The sequence below is a fragment of the Cydia pomonella genome, chromosome 1 (genome assembly GCF_033807575.1).
Source record: "Cydia pomonella isolate Wapato2018A chromosome 1, ilCydPomo1, whole genome shotgun sequence".
Lineage (NCBI taxonomy): Eukaryota > Metazoa > Arthropoda > Insecta > Lepidoptera > Tortricidae > Cydia > Cydia pomonella.
Genome location: NC_084703.1, coordinates 18,615,211 through 18,641,045, shown reverse-complemented (window position 1 = coordinate 18,641,045; position 25,835 = coordinate 18,615,211). Strand labels below are relative to the sequence as shown.

Sequence of the window (25,835 nt, the reverse complement as noted above, 5' to 3'; positions counted from 1 at the left end):
TCGTTATAGTTAGTGTACTTACGTAAAGGAAAAGGAATCTCAATATCCTCTTATGTGTCAGTATGTAGAGCACGTTGCCGGTTTCGGGGTCGATGACCGGGAGCCTGTGGATGCGGTTGGAGATGAGGATGCGGATGGCGTCGTACAGCGATGAATCGGGCCCGATCGACACCAGGGACGAGCCTTTTAGAACCTCTGCAGGCAAACAATTTACGTGACATCATTTGTGGAACTTGAATCTAAATGAGGCTGCGGGCAGTTACTCGCTGTATTTTTAGAGAAGTACAGTTAAAAATATTTGTAAAGAAAAGGAAGACGAATCCACGAATTCTCCAAACATGCGAGGAAATAAGGTAAAATAATCATCACCCAGCACTCAAATCGAACCTTCACATCGAAAACGTCAAAAACAATTTCCCTCTTTAATTATTAAAAAAAAGTAAAAGGCACAACTTATTCTGTCATTCAGTACCATTCAATATAATTGGGCAATGAAAGCTGTATGTGTTACGATCATACACGAGGGCCTTGTAAGAACGAGACATGACAGCTTGAAACGATGCTGACCGGGTCGTGGAGACGCGGCCTGCGGCTATAATAATGGGCTGTTGGGGTTTTTATTAGATGAGACGTGTTTTTTAATAGTAAAAAAACAATACAATAAGAACTTCACGTCCGCTAAAACACGACAGTAATGGTTTAATTTTTTTTTGTTATTTGAGTTTGACCATAATGAAGAACTACCCGTACTATTTTTGCTACAATAAGATGAATATTTCCAAGCAGATTGGAGAACAATATTGTTGTTATTACTAAAACCACTTTCATAATATCATACTTTAGCCGCTGTTTTTAATCCGTTTACACAAAAATATTATGCATAACCCAAATATGGTGCACTGAAGATAAGTGACGTGCTAATGATGAATCATTCAATGTTTTGCGCCAGTGTGATGAAAAACAAACACCTCTCAGTAGTCTGTATCGTTCTTAAGTCCAATGCGCATGCCTTTTAGATGCGTGACAATTATATTGTCAATAAGATTTATTATTCTTGACACTCAATACGATACAATCAATTCAAATATAACTTTATCATTTGGCATACGCGCGTTAGAGTTTAAATTAATGATGTGTTTAATAGCAAGAGAAATTAATATCTACATATTTTAAAACATTTTGATCCTTGCGCTCGGTTGGTTGCGTTTTATAAAAGCACAGAAATAGCAAGAGCATAACGTAATAGGACTATAGTAAGTAAGTAAGTAAATATTCTTTATTGCACCAACAATTATACATTTTACACACATGTAAAACTACAAATAAATGATAATTTTTTTTAGTGTCAACTAGAGCCAAAAAAATGGAATTACAATCGCTAGATTCGAAATTAAGAGCGTTTTTTGTTGACGTTGGGTATTATCAGTCGCTGCAGATATTAGTGTAAAAACTTAAACTCGCTACAGGCAAGCTTACTACTTGCTAGATGAAATGGTTGGTGCAAGCTGCTCGAGGTAAAATATAAAAGCGCTTACGTCTCCAGGTCTCGAGGCGGTGCTCCTCGAGCTCCTCCATGGCCACGTCGGGGCTGGTGTAGTACATCTGCAGGATTTTGATGAAGTCCGTGATGGTCAGCATGCCGATGAACTTCTGCTTCTGCGAGTCCCACAGCGGCGCCGCGCGGACGCCTACAATACAAACAATCTATTTTTACTTACTAATTTATATCAATATGTCTGCTAAACAATTATTGTACAATTAAAAAAAGTAACATCATTTTAGGTAACATTATTAATGTATGAAGATTAATTACCTATTCTCTTATCACAAGTCTTGATGAGACGAATTCTGATATCGATTATAAGCCAGTCTAATGCAAAGATTTTCAAAGGTAGGCAACGAGCATATAATATCCCTGAAAGCATCTATAGGATTCTGTAACCGCTTGCTCATGTGGAATGTACAGGGTTGGGCAAATTAAATATTCTAGTTTCAAACAGCCATTAAATTAAAACAAATCTCCAGATTTAAATGTTTTATGTTTTTTCTTTTAACGTACTGACGTACTCTTAATTAACAGAAGTAGTGCATAAGCTCAAATCAAGCACAGGGAGAGATATGCTTGTATAAACTTCACGCATTCTCCCTGGAATATTCATCTGGAATATCGTCCCATATCTTCACCTATCGCTAGTTGAATTAATTTAAATTCATGCCCTTTTGGTCCCTAATCTTCCTAAGTATTTATCCCCATATCGAAAAGTCCGACTGATTCAAGCCTAGTGAAGAAGGAGGCCATTCTTGCCAAGTTAATAAGTCTCTCAAATTCGGTCGACACCAGTCTTGAGTGCGTTTGGCTTGTTGAAAAATAATAATAATAATATAATTATTTCCACATAACTTTCGGATGTGTTCTAGGAAATGACCATGTAATACATTCTGAATATAGTCTAGTTTATTGGGACAATTTAGCCAGTGTCAAGGTAGCGAGAGCTAAATTAAACGACTATTATAATAGTACTGATAGTGTACAGTTAGTACAAGCCAGTGTACGGTTATGAGCTCTTGTAAGGCGATAGCTGGACTTTACAAGGAGCCACGTGGGTAACCTAGCGTTAATTTCAGTATGGTAATTATACTCGTATCGAGATTAATTCTACACTATCCCCACACTTCCACATTACTTTACTGAATATTTAATAAGCTATCACACTTTAAACGAAGTGACTCGATTAATTTTAAGACCTCGATCAATGAATAAGCACTGGTAACTTGCCCCTAGGTGATATCGCACCCCATACCATGACAGCCGACGCTGAACAGCTAATTTGTTCACCGGTGAGCTTGGGTTGTTCACCCTGAATGAAACGCCACAAACAATCATTTTGTTGATTGTTACTATCTTGCAATTGAAACATTTTTTTATGGGACAAAATAATGTCATCGACCTCGTGACATGCTATCAATCCCCCCTATATTTACTCACTATAGCTTTTTTCTGGGCATCTGTTGATCTATGTTTTTTTTTTTGTTTTAAAGGACTTCAATCATATTTATACTCTGTATCTTTAGGTATTTCAATTTGCACATTTTCGGGTAGTTATAACATCTATTGGTTAACCAACCAAATACAAAAACCGCCTGGATACAGAGTATAGTTCATGTCGTTATATAAGATATTTTAATATCTTTTGCGCTAACATCTAATAAGCTCGAGAACCATTTTAGATTACTTTTTTGACCTGAACATATAGTTTTCGGCCAGGTTTGGACCAGATTCCAGGAGAATATTTCATTTTTTGAACGGTTTTGTCCACGATCCACGATTTTAACCAAACATTGATATCAGCTTGCTGAATATCTCGCATGGGCAGCAATTTATCCTGTATAATTTTACAAGAAGCTCGCGTTTCGCATCCGTTGGTTAAAAGAAAAACAAAAGAGATCAAGCTAAAGTCTAGTAATCATTAAAGAGGAATATAACAAATATATAAAAATATGTGTATAAATTGAGTAAAAATATTCCACTATGTGTAAAAGAAAAAAAATATAATATAAGACTAGGACAGTTATAATGCCCAACTCGATATGGTACGAGTATAAAAATGAAATCTGACTAACGCATAGCTTAACCAGCAACTTGCGTTAAAGCTTACATCTTTACAATCTCCACTTTAATTTTATTCGTGCCACATAATGTATATACAATAATGACACAACTTAACGTTAGACATACCACCTCAGTAAGAAACAATACGAAGGCAATTTGGAAAAGTGGAGAATGTATTTAGTATTTGAAATATTCTTAAGCATACCGATTAACGTTCATAGTTAACAGTTCTTATCAGAACAGAACCTTATTTTAAGACGTGTACATTATGCCATAAGAAGCCCCAAGGTATAAAATTACTGACGTGGAACGATAAACACCTTTATCCAAGTTAATACGTATTGTTTCTTATGGAGGTTCGCAGTCCGTCGAGGCTCAACAACTGTATCAACATAAAAGAACGACAATTAAATAATTGTTATGGGTTTCGCAACCATTCGCTTTGCATTTACGCAAATGCTTCGACCTTGGACCGATTCGTGTCTAATATATATGATTATAATTGTAATATAATACCTGATTGCAGTGACACTCACTTGACAATCGAACAGGTAAACTAGCGTGGAATTCGCCGAGTCATATTCGCAATAGCAGCAGGCTGATACAAATTTTAAACATATATTATGATATTGATTTGATAATAGTATTTTTGCATCCAGCTCTAACATAAGTATAAACTGATGCGAACAATATACACATGGAATCAGATCGATATAAATAAAAGACCGTGTCTATAGAAGTAAAATGTGTTTCCGGGAGGATTCGCACAGCATATTGGGAATGATTGAATTAATTACAACATTTTTGATACCGTTTGTAAGGCCACGGACTGGACACATGCAGCGCGCGGCGTGAAGAGCGGCAAATCAAGGCCATTCATTCACACATTGCACTCGACCAAATGTAGAATGGCCTTGATATGACGCTCGCCGCGAACAGATTGCATCCAACCCGCAGCCTTATATAGTCCTAATACCTAGGTATAGGTAGGTACCTTTATGTAGCCTCACATTTTTAGCGTATGTTTAACTTACATCGTTACATTGTGTATAATTAACACACATGCAACGATGTCTTATTTCGAATGAACCAATTATCATGCGTGCAAGTTATATGCGAAAATTCAGAAAACGAGTATAACAGGCAACCAGCACTAAATAGAACAGCTGCATCAAATAATTTGGGGTGGCGAAATATATCGGAATATCGAATAATACAAGAATCATTAAGAATTTAAATTCGTAAATAGTTTTGTTATTTAATACGTAAATTTTAATTCAACAACGTTTAATGCATTTCGTAACTAATTTGATTAAATAATTTGAACGAAATAAAAAAGACTTATGTTTATTTTGTTTGGTCCCGGGTATGTCCTTAAACTACGTCCACAAGAGAGGTATGGGCATTGTGAATGTCATCTCGCTCTGTGTGGTAGGGCACAGCACAGCGGATGTCATTCCAGATCTAGAGCAGAGCCCAACTGGGGAAGTACCTCCACCTTACAGAAAATCGCAGCCAAATAGCACTAGACCCTACTCATAGTGTTGTGTTCCTGCCGGTGAGTAAGGTTGCCAGAGCTTAACGAGGGTGGGAGGGGGTTAGGGTCGGCAACGCGCATGTAACTCCTCTGGAGTTGCAGGCGTACATAAGCTACGGATACTGCTTACCATCAGGCAGGCTGTATGCTTGTTTGCCATCGACGTAGTATATAAATAGTATATAAATTATAATCGTCTACGTACGTATTTTTATTTATTATGCACTAGCCTCCTAGCCTAGTCGGTTGTGACCCTGCCTACGAAGCAGGAGGTCCCGGGTTCGAATCCTGGTAAGGCCATTTATTTGTGTGTTTATCATATCATATCCATGCGAACTAAGGACTACTAACATAAGGACTGGAACTCACTTCTTGTAAATCTATTCCAAGTCCACTATACCCTGGATCTTTTTAACCCTTAAATGCATGATTTTTTATTTTAGGTAGAAAAAAATGTTTTTGTTTAGTTCATTGGATGTATGATCTAGGAAAAATAAAAAAAATACAGCTTTTATATTTACTTTTTTTATATACAAAAAATACATAGTTGCCAAATGGCTACAGTATGCGTTCAGTGAAAATTCTATTATTTCATGTTTATAACAAGATAGTTACGCTTTTATCAAATACATTGGTTCACAGCCTATGGAAAAGGTATATTTATAATAAAGAAAGAACGTTTTTTCACTGAAAAAATAACACTTATCCCTTGAAATCAAAAATAAATTTATCGCTCCGCTTACATTAGCAAAAACTACGTTGCCGCCAACTCAAATGTCAAAATTTTAAAAAATGCGTAGATTTGGGAAATAATAAGTGTTGCCAGTTATTATTTCCCAAGACTACTACTTGAAGTTTGGTATAAAGGTGCGTTCAAAAACGTAAGCCTTTTTTTTGTAAATCAGTGAGCTATCTAATGTTTTGTAGACATTTGGCAACAGTATGCATTTAAGAGTTAAATCAAGAGTGGATAAACCTCTTTTGAAGAATGCTCCATCCTAGACTGCATCGCTTACTTACCATGCCAGACGGGATTGTAGTCAAATGGACTAGGTAGATTTATGTAAGTTTGTGCATTTAGCATGTGTGTTGTGAAATTGTAATTATTTTAACTAATTTTGATAATAAGGTAAATATGTATCAATTCTAGAGGAGGCGGTACGAATAATACCGGTGGCAGTGTTAGAGTTTTATCAATTGTTTAAATACTTGTATTTGCAGTCTACCGGGATATATAAATAAAAATTAATACCTTCATATAAACCAGACACTTTGTAAAAAACTATTTTTTGCGGACACTAAATATTTATCCATTACAAAAATATCCTTGTTAATACAAGAACATTAGCTAATTAAATTAAGGCATAATGAATGGAAGAATTTTTCGAATTGGGATATGTACGTTGTTGAGCGAAGTAGAATTTTTCATCAACCCGCCCCACCCCAATGCCACAAATTTTATTGGTTATGTGTGAGGTGGTCTAAATATCGTGGGTTCAATCAAGCCTCGGTTATGCTGTATAAAATTCGGTCAGGATCCGTTTCAAAAACAGACAAGTGATTAATATCGATGTTTGCTGTCATTGAAAATATATGAAGACGATGTATTTTCAAAATGGAATAGCATCATCAAATGAAGGAGTTGAATAGCAAATATAACTTCATTTTAAAGAATATAATAAGAATACCTATTCACCTAAATTGTTGCCATATCGTAAGTATTTTTTTAGAAAAGATAGCTTATAAAAGAAAATAAAACGTTTGATGCTAAAAAAATTGCATCTATAGTGACAGATTGCACAAAAACTGTAAGCGATAGTGAGTATTAAATATAATTAGTAGTTTTATTAATATTAGGTATTACTTCGCTCCTACACACTTTTTCTGTATCTTGAACGAATTTATTAAAAACTGAAAAAAAAAAACACGTTTTAGGCAATCGCGTGGGTGCGAAGGTGTGGCGCAGAGGGGTAGGGAGGATTTATGTAAAATAACTTCGGTCCTCAATGCAGATATCCTAATTGAAAATTGTCCTATTAATTATGTCAAGTTATCCATATATGTATCATTTTCCAGAATTAATTCACTATGTGCCCACTTTATAAAATAGGACGTATGCGACTAAGTTAATGGCATGCAAGTTTATTCAGCGCAAATAATCAATGCACGCTGGTAGTTAGGCATATAGGTTTCTCGGTATTTTTTATACCGTCATGAAGTTGCTAATTGTTTTATTAGACTTTTCAAGGACGTATGACAAAAACTGATATCTGCCTTGTAGTGTAGACGTTGATGGTAATATAGACGAGTCTTTACACGCACAAGGAAGAATATTCGAGAGGTAAAAGATGTTGTCATCAATAAATTTAGGTACACAGATTTACTATGTAAAAAACCGCGACTAAAATTACCGTAAGTTTACCGTTTTTTAACCGACTTAAAAAGAAACAGATTCTCAATTCGGTTGTGTTATTTTTGTTATTTTTAATATTTGTTACGTCAGAACTCCGTTAGTTCTCGACCGATTTATATATATGTAACATTTGACGAAATGGAACTGCTGATGAAGACCAGAACGAAATACATCAACGACACATACCTCACGACTGGCGATGCGTCATCGTCGTTATGTTTGTTCCGAAATTTAGATTTTGAAGTAATATTTTTGTTAAGTTCCAGTTATTATGATGGGTTCCATGAGGAATTGAGGGAACTCCTACAATCTTACAAGTATACTATAGCGATTTTCGTATTTTTATCTTAAAACCAAGCATTTGCATTTGAACAGAGCTATTTAGTGAAATAGAACTGCTGATTGAGACTAGAATGGGACTCCTCCAGAATTGTAGTTATTAACACTGTCAGTGCCTAACGCCCAATTTCCAATACAAATAAACATATATACGTTTTCTTGGCAGTGAATATGTTAAGAGATGCACTATGGTCGTAAATAATTGTAATGACATTTCAAACTGTTTTTTGAAGTCAAGTTTTTTTTAATAAACCTAATATTATTAAATAATCTTGTTATTTTATTATTTGTCCTTGTCAAAAGGTACAAAATTTTCCCTGCCATCATTTTGTATAGCTTAATAATATTTTTATTTTATAATTAATATAGATACAGGAAAATCCAATTCTTACAACCAGTTTAGTCTGGTAACCGATATTTGTAAACACCTAAAATAAATTATGATTACACGCAATATTCAGCCGCTTCAGTATTATAGCGTCATGCAATACTTATAGTAACATAATTACTTTCGCCGAATTGCATTGCGTTATTATTAGTAGGCAATCAATATTCTAGCATATTTCGAAACAAAGTGACATGCCCTTAAATCAGACGCTTTTCATTTCCTTAGTTTTAATGGTCACCGAAATTAAGGAGGCAAATGATGTAAGGACATGTTACTCTACAGTAAGGACAGCCGTTAGTAAAATTTGTCAAGCGTGTAGTGTTCAAAATGCTATGCACAACCTCAATAATAAATAAATATACAGATAATTTAAAATAATTCTGCTGCGGACTGTAAACGCGAAATATTTACTTAATTATAATCCAGCACGCACATACCGTTGTAGACGAGCGCGAAGAATGCCTTCTTGACAAGCAACTGAGTGTCGAAAACCACAAGCTTGGCGGATGTGGGGATGAGGTCGTAGCATTTATGAAACTTGAAGAACTTCACGAAGATCTGAGACTCGTCCTCTTCTGAAAATAACGATATAGATCGTTCAATGTATATATTTATTGTTAAGGTGTGTCCAGATCTGGCTAAATCGCGCCCCATTGGCTTGAACTGCGCTCGCGCTTGTCATCACATGGTACTTACGATGGCACGGAGCAGTTAGCGATTCTTGCGTGGCGTATTAGTCAAATATGGACGTACATATAAGTAAACCTTGGGGTATTATTTATTTACATATAGCTTTACGAGGAAATAAAAGTTATCTAGTTATTCAAGAACACTTAATGGGACATTTATTGATCCATTCGATCGTAAAACGAGACGGGAGCTAATTTACAATCGATATTAAGTACTATGTACTTATGTATACCTACTTGTTACTACGTGTGTACTACATACAGTTGATATTTTCATTTGACATGTTGAAGCTAACATCTACCATTTTAACTGATAGCCTTAAAACGCCATAATCATACGGGTCAAATCATAATTCGATTTATTCGATTATATGTATCTATTGATGACCTTTAAGCAAATTAAGTTACGAAATAAAGTAGGATAATCTTTATCTATAAACAACTATAAAGTGTAAGATTTGCACCATAGAAGAACTACAGATTCAGCAACATGTCGCGTATACTTGAAACCGTCTGTGCCATTTTTAACAGGGATCGGATCTTTAAACATTTCTCTCATGTGTGTAATTCCAAATATTCTGCTTTCGTTTTATTCACTTATCTCCAACTTGAGAGACTTATATACCTATAATTATGTAGGTATACTCATTTCGGTATATTATAGTGTTTAATGAGCTGTGTAAACGCTATAAAATGCTGTCCACTCTACCCCCTGTAATATAGTATACCTATCTAAAATACTTCGGTCGTTAATGAATACAACGGATAACCAGCGTTCAAACGCTGTTGCATTTTTATGAGATTCGCCCTCTAGCCTTCATCCACCCACTTTGGGTGAATCAGGGCTAATGGGCAATCATCACATTTTATAATTTCTTGTGTTCACTCAATCTTCATCGATCTTACCCCAACCTCATCTAGTTTCGTGATTCGTGTTCTACAGATATGTTTTGACCGATCGATCAATCATGTCTTAGAGGAAAATATACCAGATGGGCCATGTAACACGAGCAACATACGAGTATATTGTGCTCCCTAAAGGAAAAAAAATTTTTAGGAACATCTTTAAGCATTTTATTTAGTTTTAGACTTCCTATTTTTCATATTCTCTTCAATGTAAGCTATAATCACTGAAATTGTTTTGAATTGTTGCGAGAGATTTCACGGGTTCGAGGGTTCACAGCTCGTACCAATGAGTTCCCAATAAGGCCTATTAGTTTCCCTCTGGGTTGGAAAGTCAGATGGCAGGCAGTTTCGTAACAGCTAGTGCCTTCTAATACCTATATAGTATTATTATACTCCAGTTACCTCTTCATAAGTCGGTTTTTAGACCTTTCTATGGTTAGTTTACATTTTGTAGAAATATAACCCTGGAATCCCCTAAATTAAAACAGGTCTACTCATGGGACTCATCTGATCTGAACAAAATGGAAATCTTGAAGAGATCACAATTATTGGACGTTACAAACCATGTCGGTGTTGGTCAACTTTCACATGCACAGTAGGATGTGTACCTAATATATAATACTTATTTAAAAATAATATTAAATAAAATTTTATAATTCTAAGCTATCATCAGTAAATTCTAAAGTGGCATTTTTAAAGACACCAAACGATTACAGTTTGAATTATAATGCAAGTTAGTGAAACAGGGCCCCAAGCCAAATAGGGGTGATTTTATAATGTGGATAATCAATAAATTAATAAAAACTAATGCCTAAACCAAATCTTGGGATTAGTTGTTAAGCGAACCCCAGGCTCCTATGAGCCGTGGCAAAATGCCGGGACAACGCGAGGAAGAAGATAATCAATAAATTACGAAAGTAATACGCTAGTGGTCAATCAATCACGTTGCCAAAAGATAGCTTAACCAACCATACAATAATAACCGTAATACGCGATCGTTTTCAGCGAGTAAACGTTTCTCTATGTGTTTACAGGTCAACCGATATTCGTTTATACACCGGAACATTATACGAATGACGCACAAGATCTAAATACATATAGGCCATGGGACACGGCGAGTTTCTTGCCTTGAGCGCGGACGCGCCGCGCCGAGATGTCAAACAAAACATAACCGCACAAACGCACTCAAATCGTCGTCGCTGCATTTAGCACATAGAGGGACATCAACATTTAAATGTAGCTAAGTGGGTAGATAACAACTCCTATAATTTCAGTGCAGAAAAAGTTACAATTAGCTATAAAAAGAAGCATATACGCAAACTGAAAACTTCATCACAACAAGACAAAAACGAGGAGAATACGTCAAAATGGATCGGGGCAACACTAGGCGTGCGGCGTGGGCGCCATAAACAAGCCGGCACCTTTCAGAAGCCAATCGGCTAGGAACGCCTTCCACGCGCGGCCGACCTCTTCGAACTCCTTGATGAGATCGATAGAGTAGACGGACTCTTCGCCGTCGCCGGCGGCGAGAGCGGGGTTGTCCGAGAAGTAGTGTAGACGCAGCATGCACGGGGCCGCGCATCGCCCGGTGCGGCCCGCCGCGCCTCCCACGGCTCACTGCTAATTATAAGCACAGAGGCGCGCCATGCCGCGGGTGCCGGGAGACGCGCGACGAACTTGACACCGCTGGCGCTGCCACCGCACCGTCACTGCTCGCCATAGCCACGCCGCTGCATCAAGGTGTACGTCCGCGGTGTACTGTGTACGATGCTCACGCGTCGCTTGCTTTTACTACGCCGGGGACACATCACATGTGGTGAAACTATAGGTAATTACTTTTTACCAAAATAAATGAAATTTTCGCCCTATGACAGGCGGAGGTAATCGTAGGACAATTTCACTTCCATAGGGAGACCTATCAATTACCCGTAATCATCAGTTATGTGTGTCATGTTATTTCACTAAGTTTGCACCAAAAAAAAAAGATTATTCCCAGGTGATGTATCAACATATCTAACACCTTCTATTATTTAAATATTACAAATCCCACCAAAAACATTTTCATGTAAAATGTTGCCAAGACGAAACCATAAGACTCGCACTGTCAAATTTATCAGATCTCATGTAGAGCCAAGCTTCTAACCTTACAAGCCCTAACTTTACAAACTCTACACCTTAGTCAAAATATGTGACTTGACCGTTTCGTTACTACTTATACAATAACTAGTATAACATTTATTTATTTATCGTATGGCGTTTACACACTGGTTACATACATATAAAAAACTTAATTCAGTAGTACTATGTCAATGTCAAGATCATTAATAATTTTACTTAAACAATCAGATTTAGATCGGCTTATACCTTCTATATTGAGTTGGCAGATGCGGACAGAAGGTCCAACATCCTTTGTCGGCGGGGCCTTTAAATTGCCTCGTTTCGCATTCATGATTATCTTTGAAGTTTTCGATTTCTCTTTCCAGTGTGCGCTGCGAGATTCAGAAGGAACAGTGCAGCTGCCAAGTTGTTGCTCTTTTAGCACCACCCGGAGGTCACGTGTAGGGTATCTTAGGGTGCTTCCTACGGACGTAAAGCAACATCGACCTCCTACCGACACCGACCACTAGTATAACAGAAAAGTGAATACATTTTTCACGTTACGCTCATGTGATGGTAGCGAAACAGCCAAGGCACATATTTTTACTGCGTTGTAGAGTTTTTTTAAGTTAGGGCTTGTTCACTATTTGACAGTGCGAGCTTATGGTTTTGTCTTGGCAACATTTTACATGATAATGTTTGGTGGGATTTCATTTCTTTTTGTAAGTTTCTTATGACAATCTTCCATCCCCTAATTTAAAGGGCGTGGGACATTGACATACATATTACTTAGGAAAGACGGGCCTTACGAGCACTACGAATGGGGCCAATACATAGATGTGTCAAAATCGCATTTAGTAACACCCCTACGCTCAGTCGTGTGGCGAATTGCGGATTGGAAAGGCGTCACGTGATGTCATTCCCAATTCTTTTAAATGCCTAATTGAGTCGTGAAATTGTGTAAAAACTATTACAGAAAAATCAAACATACTTATGAGATTTCATAGTATCGGTCAATAATTTCAGATTACATTGATTTCTCACCTCAATATCGTGCCGAGCGAGATAGCTCGAGGGAGACTTTTGCTGTTACCGTATTTATTAAAATAAATATCTCTTACTTAAGAACAGTCCCTTTCTAAATGTTAAGTCTCTGACCAAAGAGAATTTATTGTATCTTTGCTCTGACCATCGGCCACGTAGTATACGCAGTATACAGCAGATGGCGCTGTGTTTTGCTTAACGAGAATGTTCGGTCGGAATAGTATGCATGGGCTTATCTTTACTTTGGTGGGGGTGATTTACTAAATAAAATTATTATTTATAACAAGGAGTCCATATATCAATTTTCAGAGCTCTAACATCAAAATTTGCGGAACCCTCATACAAATTTTCATTTCCTAGTTTAAGGGGTTGGGGGGTAAAAGTTCCAAGTTTTAGATTTTATTTGTTTTTTGTGTACTAATACTAGCTTACATACCAAATGTCAGCTTTCTAGGGCTATTGATGATCATCAGTGAATGAGTGAACGACTCAGTGACGAAATCTGACTTTTTAAAATATAATTGAAATAAAATGTAAATGATAAAAATAAATTGTATTTTCACTAGTTGAATTATCTAAGTACCTGCAACATAAGCCTTATTGAGTTTACTGTGGGACTTGGTCAATTTGTGCAATAATGTCCTATTTATTTATAATATTTATTTTTTAATTAGATACCCATATTGCTATGGTAAGGTACGACTATGTCAGTCTGTCCGCATGTAGGCCCCTCCGTGACATCGGTAAATATCTCGAGAACTACTTAAGATATCGGACTTTTTGGAATAGTCATAAACAACGCTAACCCAAACATATCGAAAGTATATTTTTTTTTATTAACTTTCAAAAACTAACAATTAAAGAGAGGGTACAATTTTAAGTCTAGATACTAGGTCAAGTGATGTATCATTTGAAAGGGGTCAAATTGATCATGCCATAACATTTTTCATTTCACATAGTGATTTATGAAGGAGAATGTGAAAAAAATAATCCATTCCCCCTCCCCCTTATCTCCGAAGTTTACCAACGAAACATTATCAAATTTTTACATACCATTAATGTTATCATAAATAATATAAGATAAAATAAATATAATCACACCTAAATGTTGTAATTTTTTTATCATCAAAAATCATTCTCTATATTAATTTGCAATTCAACCCCTTATGATACTTGAAATTTCTATTATATTCCACTAAAACACAAACTTTCAAATAAAACAATAAATTATGAAATTGGTTCACATGATAAAGACTAATAATAAAATTATACCTGAGAAAACAACATACATACGCAAATTAGTTAGCCAATTTGCCGATAGATAGCGCTGCACCTACCTACACAATTATGCTTAGCGTTCTGGTCAAAAGTACCAACAAAAATATATTCATATATAAAATGTTACAAGGACGAAACCATAAGGCTCGCACTGTAAAAAAGTTATCAGGTCTCATGTATAGCCAAGCTTCTAACAAAAAGCACTAACTTCACAATGTCTACACCTTAGACAAAATATGGGGGAGCCTCAAGCAGAGCTCTCGTTGATATTTGCTCATGTGTAAACGCATCGGTGGAATTCTTGAATACTATTATTGCAACAAAATAACTGCATACAATTATTGCCAATTCTGGTACACTCGCCTGACTCGCCATCAGATATGTCTGAGCGGCAAAGGCGCTCACAGATATCTGAACACGTCTTTATTATCAATGCGTTAACTCAACTTGACAATTGGTGGACTAATAATATTAGTCTAATACCGTTCGAGAAATCGGCCCCTACCCTAGGAATTTATTTGTGTGATGAACACAGACATTTGTTCCTGAGTCATGGGTCTTTTCTACATATAAGTATGTATTTATCTATATACGTATGTATATAGTCGCCTAGTACCCATAGTACAAGATTTGCTTAATTTGTGGCTAGGTAGATCTGTGTAACATTGTCCCCAAATATTTTATTTATTATAAAAATATATTTATTATTTATTTAAAAAAAAAATAGGACGATCTGTTCATTGAGAAGCATGTATTTAATTCCTCCCTCATTGTCATGATATAAAACAGTAATTGCGAATACTTACCTAAGTCTGAAAGACTGACTTTTTCCAAAAAGGGATCTGCAACTGGTAACTGTAACAAAAAAGTGTGCAAATAAATATCAAAGCGAAGGTGTGAACCTGACGCGATGTTACACTGAAACTAATAGGCGATGGCAGTAAACCTAGTGCTCTGCCTAAACAATTTGACACCTTTCAACAGGGTCAAGTGGTGATTCACTTAGTCGTCGGGAGCCGAGTGATTGAGACAACATTCAATTCGGAAGTCGTGGGTTCGAACCGCGAATCGTACATACCTTGAGTTTCACGAAAATTCTTTACGAAAAATAATCATAATGATATTTGGGTCTAAGACAACGTGAGCCGCTTTCAGTTTCTTGATAGCAATAACTTTACCAGGAGAAATGAATGGAAATGTAATGGATGAAAGAAAACATCATGAGAAAAAAAATAGGTGCCCCGAATTATAATCGAGGCGGCGGGCTTCTTTGGGACTTTTATGAAACTGTCGGCATTGTCGGCAATCTACGAGTACTAAGAATGGAACAGAGTAGGTTTAACCTGGCGTAGTGCAGGTTTATGATGGCATCCGAGGCGCGATGGCGAGTGGATACATTGCCGAGCGACACTTCGCTTTTCGGCCTCCTTCAATACTACATGTACCAATGTTGTCCTGTAGGAGAAAGAAGTAAAGACTCACCCCTCTGGAGTCTCGGAACAGTATAGCCGCGTGGTGCGGGTCGAGGAAGGCGTCTGAGGCGCGGTGGCGAGTGGAGACATTGCCGAGCGACGCTCTTCGCTTCTCGGCCTCCTGCGATGCCGCGCGTCGCAAATGTCCTGTTACAACGAAATACATCAATTAAATACAATGTGTCACGTCTTTAGAAGATTCTTTAGTTAACGGTTCTTTAATAGTATTTTGTGCAACAGGTACATAAGGATTCGTAACGTTTTGTAACTTCGCCCCTGAAATTTTAAGACCTAATTATGTACCGTTACACACAATATTTTTTTATAAAGCAGCAGCATACACCTAAAATGACGACCGGTCTGGCATAGTGGGTAGTGACCCTGCCTGATGGTGCCGGGTTTGAATTCCGGTAAGGGCATTTATTTGTGTGATGAACACAGATATTTGTTCCTGAGTTGTGTTTTCTATATACATACGTATGCATTTATCTATATACGTAAGTATATCGTCGCCTAGTACCCACAGAACTACTAGCTTTGCTTAGTTTGGGGTTTATTATTCGTATCTCCTTGGATTTCACGGGCCTATAAATCCCGGTCGTTTGATAGGCTTGCGTGCGGATATAGATCCAACCCGTAAATACCCCTTGGAGAGCTTTAATGTCATTATTGTTATTATTTATTATGTTCGTCCTTTACATAATCTAGGGACCATGGGATCCCAGACATTTGGAAGACGTTTGTGGGCCGAAGCCAACACGCAGAGGTCCCTTGTAAAAAGACAAAAATTGATGTGACACTAACCGAAGTTGATCCCTGTATGCACTATAGTCGTGCCCACAAGGACAAGCCCGGTAGGGTAATGAAAAGAAACAAAACAAACTGGGCTATCGGATTGAGATGTTAGTGTACTGGTAACCGGGTCTATGCAAGACTATGGCGCCTGCCCTAATCTAACTAAATCTCCTAACTTGCCAACTCACATATAGGTCCCCAAAAACGGAGCGAGGAAGGGACAACATTGCGTGAGTGGCTCAGGGTGTAGAAAGGTGTGCGCCGCTCTCTACTCAGTGGCTGTAATCAGCCACACAGCCACACTGTGCCAACTCGCGCCTTATGCGTATTTCACTTCCGCCCTGCGAGCATATAGTTCTGACACCCCACTCTGGACGGCCGGCAAAGGCAAGACAGAGGTGAGAGTCCTGCGGCCTCTGCTTAGTGTTTACTCCAGCCGGCGAATTAAGGCAAGCCGGAGAGAGGGGCCTGACCGAATCTCGGGGGTATGGGACTCAAGGGACGTCACTTCCCATTCAGCTCGCCACAAGCCGGATGATAAATAAAATACCTATAGAAGAGTAAATTAATTTTCTTCGTAGATCTTAGCCTAAAAATAAACACCTTTAAAATAAATACAACAGTTTTACTATTAATATGAATATTCATAAGATGACTGCTAAGCAGTTGTAATCCTAATTCCTATAGACAAGCGCCACCGCGCCCCACGCGGCGCGCATCAAATGAAGTTGATTTAGATATCACTGTCAAACATTTCATTAACAGATTGAAGAACTGCAGCAGAAAAATAGGTGTTTTCGCTCATACAGAGACAAATCCTCGCTATGTCCCGGGGTTTTTTCACAGCTCATAGGAGCATGGGGTCCGCTTGGAAACTCCAATCCCAAGGCTTAACGTAGGTTCTAGTCTTCACGAGAGACCTTTTAACCTGGAGGGGAGATTAGGCCTTATTGGAATTAAAACGGTTTCCTCACGATATGTTTACCTTCACGGAAAAGCTACTGGTAAATATCAAATGATATAACGTATATATAAGTTCCGAAAAACTTATTGGTACGAGCCGAGGTTTTAACCCGCGACCTCCGGGTTAAAAGTCGGGCTTTCTTACCGCTAGGCTACTCGTAAATACGTGGTCAATTAGACATAAATGAGGACCTCACTACGTACTCTGTACGACCCATTTACATAATGATCTAGAAGAATTAGAACCCCGATAATAATTAATATTGATGGGGTATTTTACTCGTATAGGTAGAACTTCTACGGTCTATCACTATGTGCTCATGTAAATATAATATTCGTATCTTTGTAGCTTTCTCTTGACACTAGTGTGTCCTTGTCGAACTTTATTAGTTTGTTTTAGAATCCAATATAACGCTGAAGTGCCAACGTCAACTTTATTCATATACCTAGAGTTGCAATCCGACGAAGAGTAATAATGATTTACTGTTTAAACCTTCGCGAAATGCGTCGCTTCTTTAAACCTTGGGCTCGTGTCAAATTAAATAAGTACCATTCATGCTTATTTCAATCATTAAAACACGACCTTTTAGCCTATCTGGTAACGTCACTGTTTAAGTATGCCTACCTCTAAATTTGAATCCAGTAAAAGGCATGCTTATTAAAGTAGGTATGTGTGATGAGTGATGACGCTCCAATATTGTTGCAGAGTAATGGATATTTCCTTTGTTTTTTTCCGGCTCATCGATCAAGAATATGATATAGACGCGTCGAAATCATTCATAGTTGACGCGCCCGTGTAATATTTTTTATTCATTTGAAACTTTTAATTTGAGGTTTGACATTGATAGTAAACTAGTGCCCGCAGTTTTACATTTCTACCACTACTCACGCTCCACTCGCTCCAGTCGTGTACTTGAGGGTAGAACTAAGTGTAACTATGGAGGAGACAAGCGGGAGGGTGGAAGTGACCGAACCAGATGGTCTTAGGGTACTTTCAGAGAAAGCGCTATTATTACCTGTCCTTGTCCCACTTTTTCGTTCCCCCTCAAAAGCTTGGTGGGGTACAAGCCGTACAAGCAAATGCGTAAATGTCAACTGGATATCATGGGTGCGAAAATCTCAAACAAAATATTGATATATAATCTGTTATTGTGTGTGTAAAAAAACATATCGTTTTAACATATTTAAACGATTCCTATGATGAATTGCTAAGTTGTAATAGTCACTGTAGGCACAATATGGAAAACGTAACTTTTCACAGGTAAGTACAGTATTTTACACTTTGGTCCTATTGTTATTCGTATATTCACAGCATACTGATGATAACTACAATCTATAACAACGAAATTTTGTTTAGAAAAAGAATTTGTAGTGAATATACCTAGCACATAAAATTATTAAGGTAAATACATACATTATACATTTCCTGAGAAATGTATCCTTAAACTATATTTATAACTATGTACATTATTGACAGCAAGGCGTCGTCCTTTTTGAGACGTGTATGCAACATGGTCGCATTGATGACATAAGAGGGATACCAACATTACCAACCCGCGTTGCTTATTATTAGCCCAAAACTGAGTCAATCTGTATTCTAAAAACATTTTCACATAATGGAATGAATATATTTAAATAATTAAGTTTCGTAAAGCTGGAAATGTGTAAACAATAACATAGAGCCTTGTTTAGAATAGCCCATAATATTAATAAAATACAACCCATAATATAACATTAAGGCTTCGCAAATATGTTTTGTAACAGTCGCTAACGCCATACATTTATGATTTAATTTTTTAAATGCATTAGCTCTCGCAGTTAACAGTAACTTGCGAAACTATTAACAAAAACAAAGTAGTTACCACTGGTTTCATGGTTTCCCAACCTTTTATCAATGGTTGTCCTGTTGGAAAAAAAATCCCAGCAGTTACCTACCACCAAACGCAACCGAACGAGTCGAAATATGATTTATTTTCCCAGTACTTACCACTAATATTTTGTTAAAACTAGTATACTTACGAGTATATAGCGAAGTATAAATATAGAGTACTTTAATAAATAATGATATGTCGATTAGTGTTCCATTAAACTGCCTTAAAGTGAGTATTTAAAGTAACAAATTGGTGGTAATAACCCAAAATATCTACTTGAGATATTTGATTATACAGGATTTCGGCCAGTAGTGGTTAATTAATTAAAATAAATGCATTTAAGTATTTTTATCCTTTTTAGGGTTCCGTACCGTCCATCCCTGTGCCTGTCTGTGTCATTGCCAAATATCTCGAGAACTACTTAAGCTGTCGATTTGAAATTTGGCTAGGTTAGTATAGTTATGAACAACGCTAAACCCAGACACATTTAAGGTGTTATTTTTTTATTACTTTTTTTTATTAATTATGGAAAAAGCATAAAGACATTTCAGTCTAGTTACTAGGCCAAGTGTGGTATAATTTGAAGAGCGCAAATTGAACATTACAAAGTATTTTTTGGTTTTGTCGTAGTGAAAAAAAAATGTTATAGGAAGACAAATGTGATGACACAAAACGATCTAAGTATTTTATCGTACCAAGCATGCTCGTGATATCAAATATTGGGGTATTTTTTACCAATATGCTATCCCCGCGTTTATGAAGTCATTTCTATGTGTATCCCTCACGGGCGCACGCGTATGTCTGCCTTATAGTATTGGTCCTCTGAGACTCAAGGCCTTACATGTTATTGCGAGCCTGGCCTCTTTCTACGTTGCGGGCATGATTATATTTTCAGGTGTAGATTAAACTGCTTATCTATGATAAATAATACTAATCTACTTACTACCTACTGGTAAGCTTAATACAATATAAAACCATATGAAATTCTATAGCGTTAATCATCATATGCCTCCGGAATAGTCAAATCACGTGACATGATAAACTTGATAAGTGCGGCGTGACTTGATAAATAAAATATTGCCTTAGATTTCATATTACTGGGTGCAAAATAAATGAGGTTGGATAACTGTTATAATTTAATTAATAGTTTTAATATTGTTATAACTTTACTAACATTTAGTTTATAGGCTTCTGAGTTTAAATGAGACTATCGAGATATGGTTATTTTGAGTGTGAAATAAATAATTTTTATTTTATTTATATCAATAAGATGGCGAAGGGTGCTTTGTCCATGAAGATAAGGGACGTCCAATTGGAATTCAATTATTTTTGTAGACTTATATTCAAGTTGTAAATAAATAATTGAAGTAGCCTTTGAAAATATCTAAAAATATACATTTATTTATAAGTGTTAAGTGTGACGAGCTTTTAGGGAGTAACCACAACCCAAAATACAAAACTGTCACGGATGACACTCTAAAAAACGGTCAAGAGCATGTCGGGCCATGCTGTGTAGGGTTCCGCAGTAACCCGTCCGTCTCAATAGGTAGCCTAGACCGGAGGTTATTAATTGATATTATGTAGATAAAAAGCAAAGATACTATATTCGCAGCACTTATATGTGCTAATCAACTTTTACGTCACCGACACTTTTCACGTCTGTAGAGTTACCAAGAAATCACGTGTGTGATTTAATATTTGTCAAAATTGTAGGTCCATCAGAGAGCAAATCCCTTCTTTCAACGTATTTTAACATAAAAGTAATTTTAATTTAAAATACGTTATTATTTATAAGCTAAAATTTCGATTGAAGATTCATGTCGTGAACAGATTAAAGTCGGTCTAAAAGTTAATTCGCCCTTAAAATTCTTTTTACTAAGACGGTTATCGTTTTCATTTAATGTTTTTACTAATAATTTTAGATATTTATTCTCATAGTATAAAATCACACTATAAATTATGCTAAGCTAATCTACGTGAATTTATATTATGATCGTTATTAATATTTACATAATATTATTTAATAAAATGGATACAATTCAAAACATGACCTAAAAATAATAATCAATCTATAATAAGCATAAACTTTGATGTTTCTTTTAACAATATTTTTGGAATGTAACTCCTCTGGAGGCGTACATAGGCTACGGAAACTGCTTACCATCAGGCGGGCCGTATGCTTGTTTGCCACCGACGTAGTATTAAAAAAAACATGGTTCAAAACTTAAAGGGGGATACCTACATACATTTTTTTACAACTTTTATTCAACTTGCCTTGTTAGTAGAGTCTGTTTGGAAAGAGAAGAGTCGTGGAATGTATTGGGCCCCAAACACTCCACGACTCTCCGCACAGACTATATGTAAGTTTGTTAGTTATTTAGTGGGGGTCAAATCTTAAGCTAAATTTGACCCACGCCCCGATTCCTGATTGAACTGAAAATTGGCATTCATACATATCTAAGTCGGTTGACAATGCAATATTATGGTACCATCAAGCTGATTTCATCAATGACTCACCCGGTCATGTTCATACCAATTATCGTGTAAAGTATTTGCTAAGCTTATACATAGCTAAGCTTTATATTTTATATTGTACCTAATGATAAAGCAAATGAACACACGTAACAAACGTATTTTCAGCCAGGGACAATTTTAGGTACCAGGGACAGCCGAGTACTCTTTATTTGTACCTTCCTTGGTAGAAGATAATACTTAGTCAAGTTATTAAAAAAACACAAAAAATACGCAACCTGTTCAATGTGACATTGATCCCTATTTATTTATTTATTTTTACATGATTGAATCTTACATAGGTAAAACAAAAGCTGGATCTTTTATCTTTCTTAAAATATATAATTCATTTGTATTGGTATTGCCAAACTTGCAACACTATGTGTTTTACTAAACCTACTCGTTGGATGGCATTTATGCCTATCGTTTTAAAGCTTATTTGATGGTGAATAATTTATAATATCTTTTAACGTAAATTGCTGCCGCAGCTCGCATAATTCTAGTTACAATAACAACATACATAATGGATATATACAGAGGATCACTATAACTAGCTTAAATCTTAAATAGGCCCTTGAGGCATTGTACCAAGGATGCTGGCAGCATTTCCTCGTTGTATCGCAAAAGATAATAATTCTAGTTAATATTCAAAAATGTCATTATAAAATACGCTACTTGTTTGAAGTGATTTAGATCACATTAAAATTTATTTTTCTCTTAATTGTCAGTCAAATAAATAGGGGTTTTCTAGAAATATTTGTCGATAAAGTAAATATTTTCGGAATCATGGCTTCAAAAGAAACAAAATGTGTGACTATTTTTTATCGTTTCAACCCTGAAGTGTGGGGTGTCGTTGGATAGGTCTTTCAAATAGGCGTCTTAAAACATTTTTTTTTATAAAGTGAATCATTTCGGAAAATATTATATATATACAACGTGTTACGCCAGCCATTGAAAGTAGGGTGGGTGCATGTTGTTATAGGTCATACTAAGCAACTTTTATTATGGGACCAATCCCGAAATCGCGAAAAAAAATCCCTCTCATACATTTTGGCTGGCTGATGTTGATATCTTGTTTCAGTGGCTGGTGTAACACGTTGTTTATAATTTAGAGGCCCTTTTGACACTTTAATGAAATGTAAGGGGCATACCAAACGAATGCTGCCCTTGCCCGTATCATGGGACGCACGCAGAGGCGTCCCTCCAGGGTGTAAGGACTATTTGAGAGTTGATGGAATCTAAAATGAACTGAGCTATTGCGTGAAAGCGATGAACGAAATACTGGACTATGGGATAAAAAAACCAGACGGCTGCCTACTAAAACGATATCAGATTTTATTTCCGTTATTATTAATGGATTGAGTCAAAAAAAAAATCTTTCGTAGGTCTTGAAAAATCGTTATCTAACTTTGTTCAACGGATGACCTCCGATAATTTTGAAAACAATTGTAAATTACTCAGAGTTAAGTCTGGCGTGTAAGGATAGCCAATATAAAGTACCCAGATCGATAATTTTAAGATTTCGCTTTGAAATCTCCAAACGCAAGTATTTGTTAACCATGGTTAAAAAATTAAAACATACCACCTGTTAAGGCACACTGCACACTACCAAATGAATGTTTTGGGTCTCTGCTAGATATTTAAAATTGATTCGCCATTCTTCTAAAACCTCTATTTAAATTTTTTCAACGTTTTGGTCGTTAACGAATGGCCAGCCGGAGCGGGGGCGTCTTTACAGCTAGATCTTCCATTTTTTATTCAGCAATCCAGTGAGCAATCGTGGAATAAAGTAAAGCAATGCACAAAATAATTAATGACAGTGAAATGGCGGGAGTAGTTAGATTATAGTACATTACGATACAAGTGCGAAAAATAGGAAACTCGAAACGATTGGCGATAAATTAAAACACGACCGAAGGGAGTGTTTTAAATCGACACGAGTTGCGAATTATCTATTCGCACATGTATCGTACAACGTTTTACAGTACATATGGCCCTTTAAATGTTCGACATAGAAACGTAATATGCTAATTTTCGCACTAGTGCGGTAAAGTAGCACCATATGTACTGTAAAAAATAATACGACATAATAACACCTTAAAATTAAAATAAAACTTAAGCATGCCTAAAGAGGTTTTCTTTAAAGAGGTATTGTAAACATGCAATTCTAATATTTTTTTTGATTCGCACTCGTAGGTGCCATCACAGTACTACTAATGTTATAATTTTCCTTACAGTTCTTCTGCTAAGTTTTTGTACTCATTTTTAAAAGGTATTTTACTTATTTGACGCTTTACAAAACACTTCCGTAATCGCAAGTCAGTGTCAGTCGGAAAGTTAGCCACATCGCGGCACAGATGCGGTGATCCCATTTCAAAATGAACTCCCACCGCTCCGCTCCGTCTTTGCAAGATTTACAAGTAATTGCCACGAGGAAAAAAATGCGGCTGATATTATAAATGATGACCAAACAAGGGCAGATTACATTTCAACATTAATGTCCTATTTTATATAATTTTAAACACGTTATGATTCAACGTCTGTACCAAATGAGAGATCTTAATTAACCACATGCATGAATATTTTGGAAGACGTCAATCGATTCAACTTCTCGTGAGATTCACATGTTTCTAATAAACTTGCTATCTAATGTGCCCCCGAAACTCCTAATTGCGAAAATAAAAGTGGAAAATAAAATTTTACTCGTTATATACGCCCAGCTTGTATACAGACAAGCTAAGAGCATAACAGGTGTAAACATTTAACACGAAACCAGGCGCTTATTTGCACTAAATATAAATAGATCCAATACTTCAAAGCTTACTCGTATGCCGGAACACGAATCCGCGTATGAGCAAACTATTCGAAAAAAACTATCCCGGCACACGAGATGTTAATCATTTCCAAACAGCTGAATTCGTTCAATTTTATTTAAAATGTTTTCGCAATCATTTCCGTATAAATAAACGAAATATTCATACTTCACGAATTTCCCTGTTTGTGTTGTCTGACAACATTTCATTTTAGACCAAGATCGAAGAAGAGGAAGAAGATAAGTGTTAGTATGTACTTTTAATGTCTATATAATAAGTACTTGCTATATTGGCCATTTGTCCGGTATACAAGGTAAAAATGGTGCTAACTTTTCTTAATATTGTAGAAAATATTATTAATTACTTATTTTAGAAAATATTGTTAAAAATTGATAAGTGACATTGCCAGACCATTTCCGCCGGCGGTAACATTTACCAGACGCTTTAAAACTGACAAAATGATATTAGTAACTTTACTTATATTCTCACTCTTGATTTTTATATATGATACTCAGGGAACTATTACTATTACATTTCATAAGTAGCCAGACCAATTGGAGGAGCCCAACCATCCCCCAGACCCACATAAAGTTTCACACAGACACACATTCAAACTTTATGTGGGTCTGGGGGATGTTTGGGCCCCTCCAATTGGTCCGGCTACTTACAAACTTGTTTGTAATAGTTTCCTGAGTATCATATATAAAAATCAAGAGTGAGAATGAGAATATAAGTTACAATATCTCTTTGACAATTTTAAAGCGTCTGGTAAAAGTTACCGCCGGCGGAAATGGTCTGGCACTGTTGATAATTAATTTTTTTAAATATTTTCTAAAACATACATAAAAATCAGCCATGAGAATATTAAGAAAAGTAAGTATTATTTTTACCAACCTTTAGCACCTTGTACCGGACAAATGTCATGAGAAAATAAGTAAGGTCTGGCGGCTCTGGGACATTGCTCTATTTGAATAACCGCGAATATTTTGGACTTCAAAGAAAATGCAGAGTATGTTCACAAGTGTATTTATATACTCCGACATATAATTTAGATTTAAAATTCTTGACGAATCTGTACCGCTTATTATCTGTAAAGTAAATAAAAAGAC

At 36.3% G+C, this 25,835-nt stretch overlaps 1 protein-coding gene across 1 annotated transcript in view; it reads right to left on the bottom strand.

The window, feature by feature from the left end:
* LOC133517498 (uncharacterized) overlaps nucleotides 1-25,835 on the bottom strand; it is a 126,709-nt gene that overhangs the window by 9,419 nt on the left and 91,455 nt on the right. The window contains exons 9-13 of the mRNA XM_061850835.1: nucleotides 15,784-15,920; nucleotides 15,108-15,156; nucleotides 8,725-8,862; nucleotides 1,536-1,688; nucleotides 23-195 (exon numbers count right to left, since the gene is read on the bottom strand). Coding sequence (XP_061706819.1) covers nucleotides 23-195; nucleotides 1,536-1,688; nucleotides 8,725-8,862; nucleotides 15,108-15,156; nucleotides 15,784-15,920 — 650 coding nt within the window. The remainder of the gene's footprint in view (nucleotides 1-22; nucleotides 196-1,535; nucleotides 1,689-8,724; nucleotides 8,863-15,107; nucleotides 15,157-15,783; nucleotides 15,921-25,835) is intronic.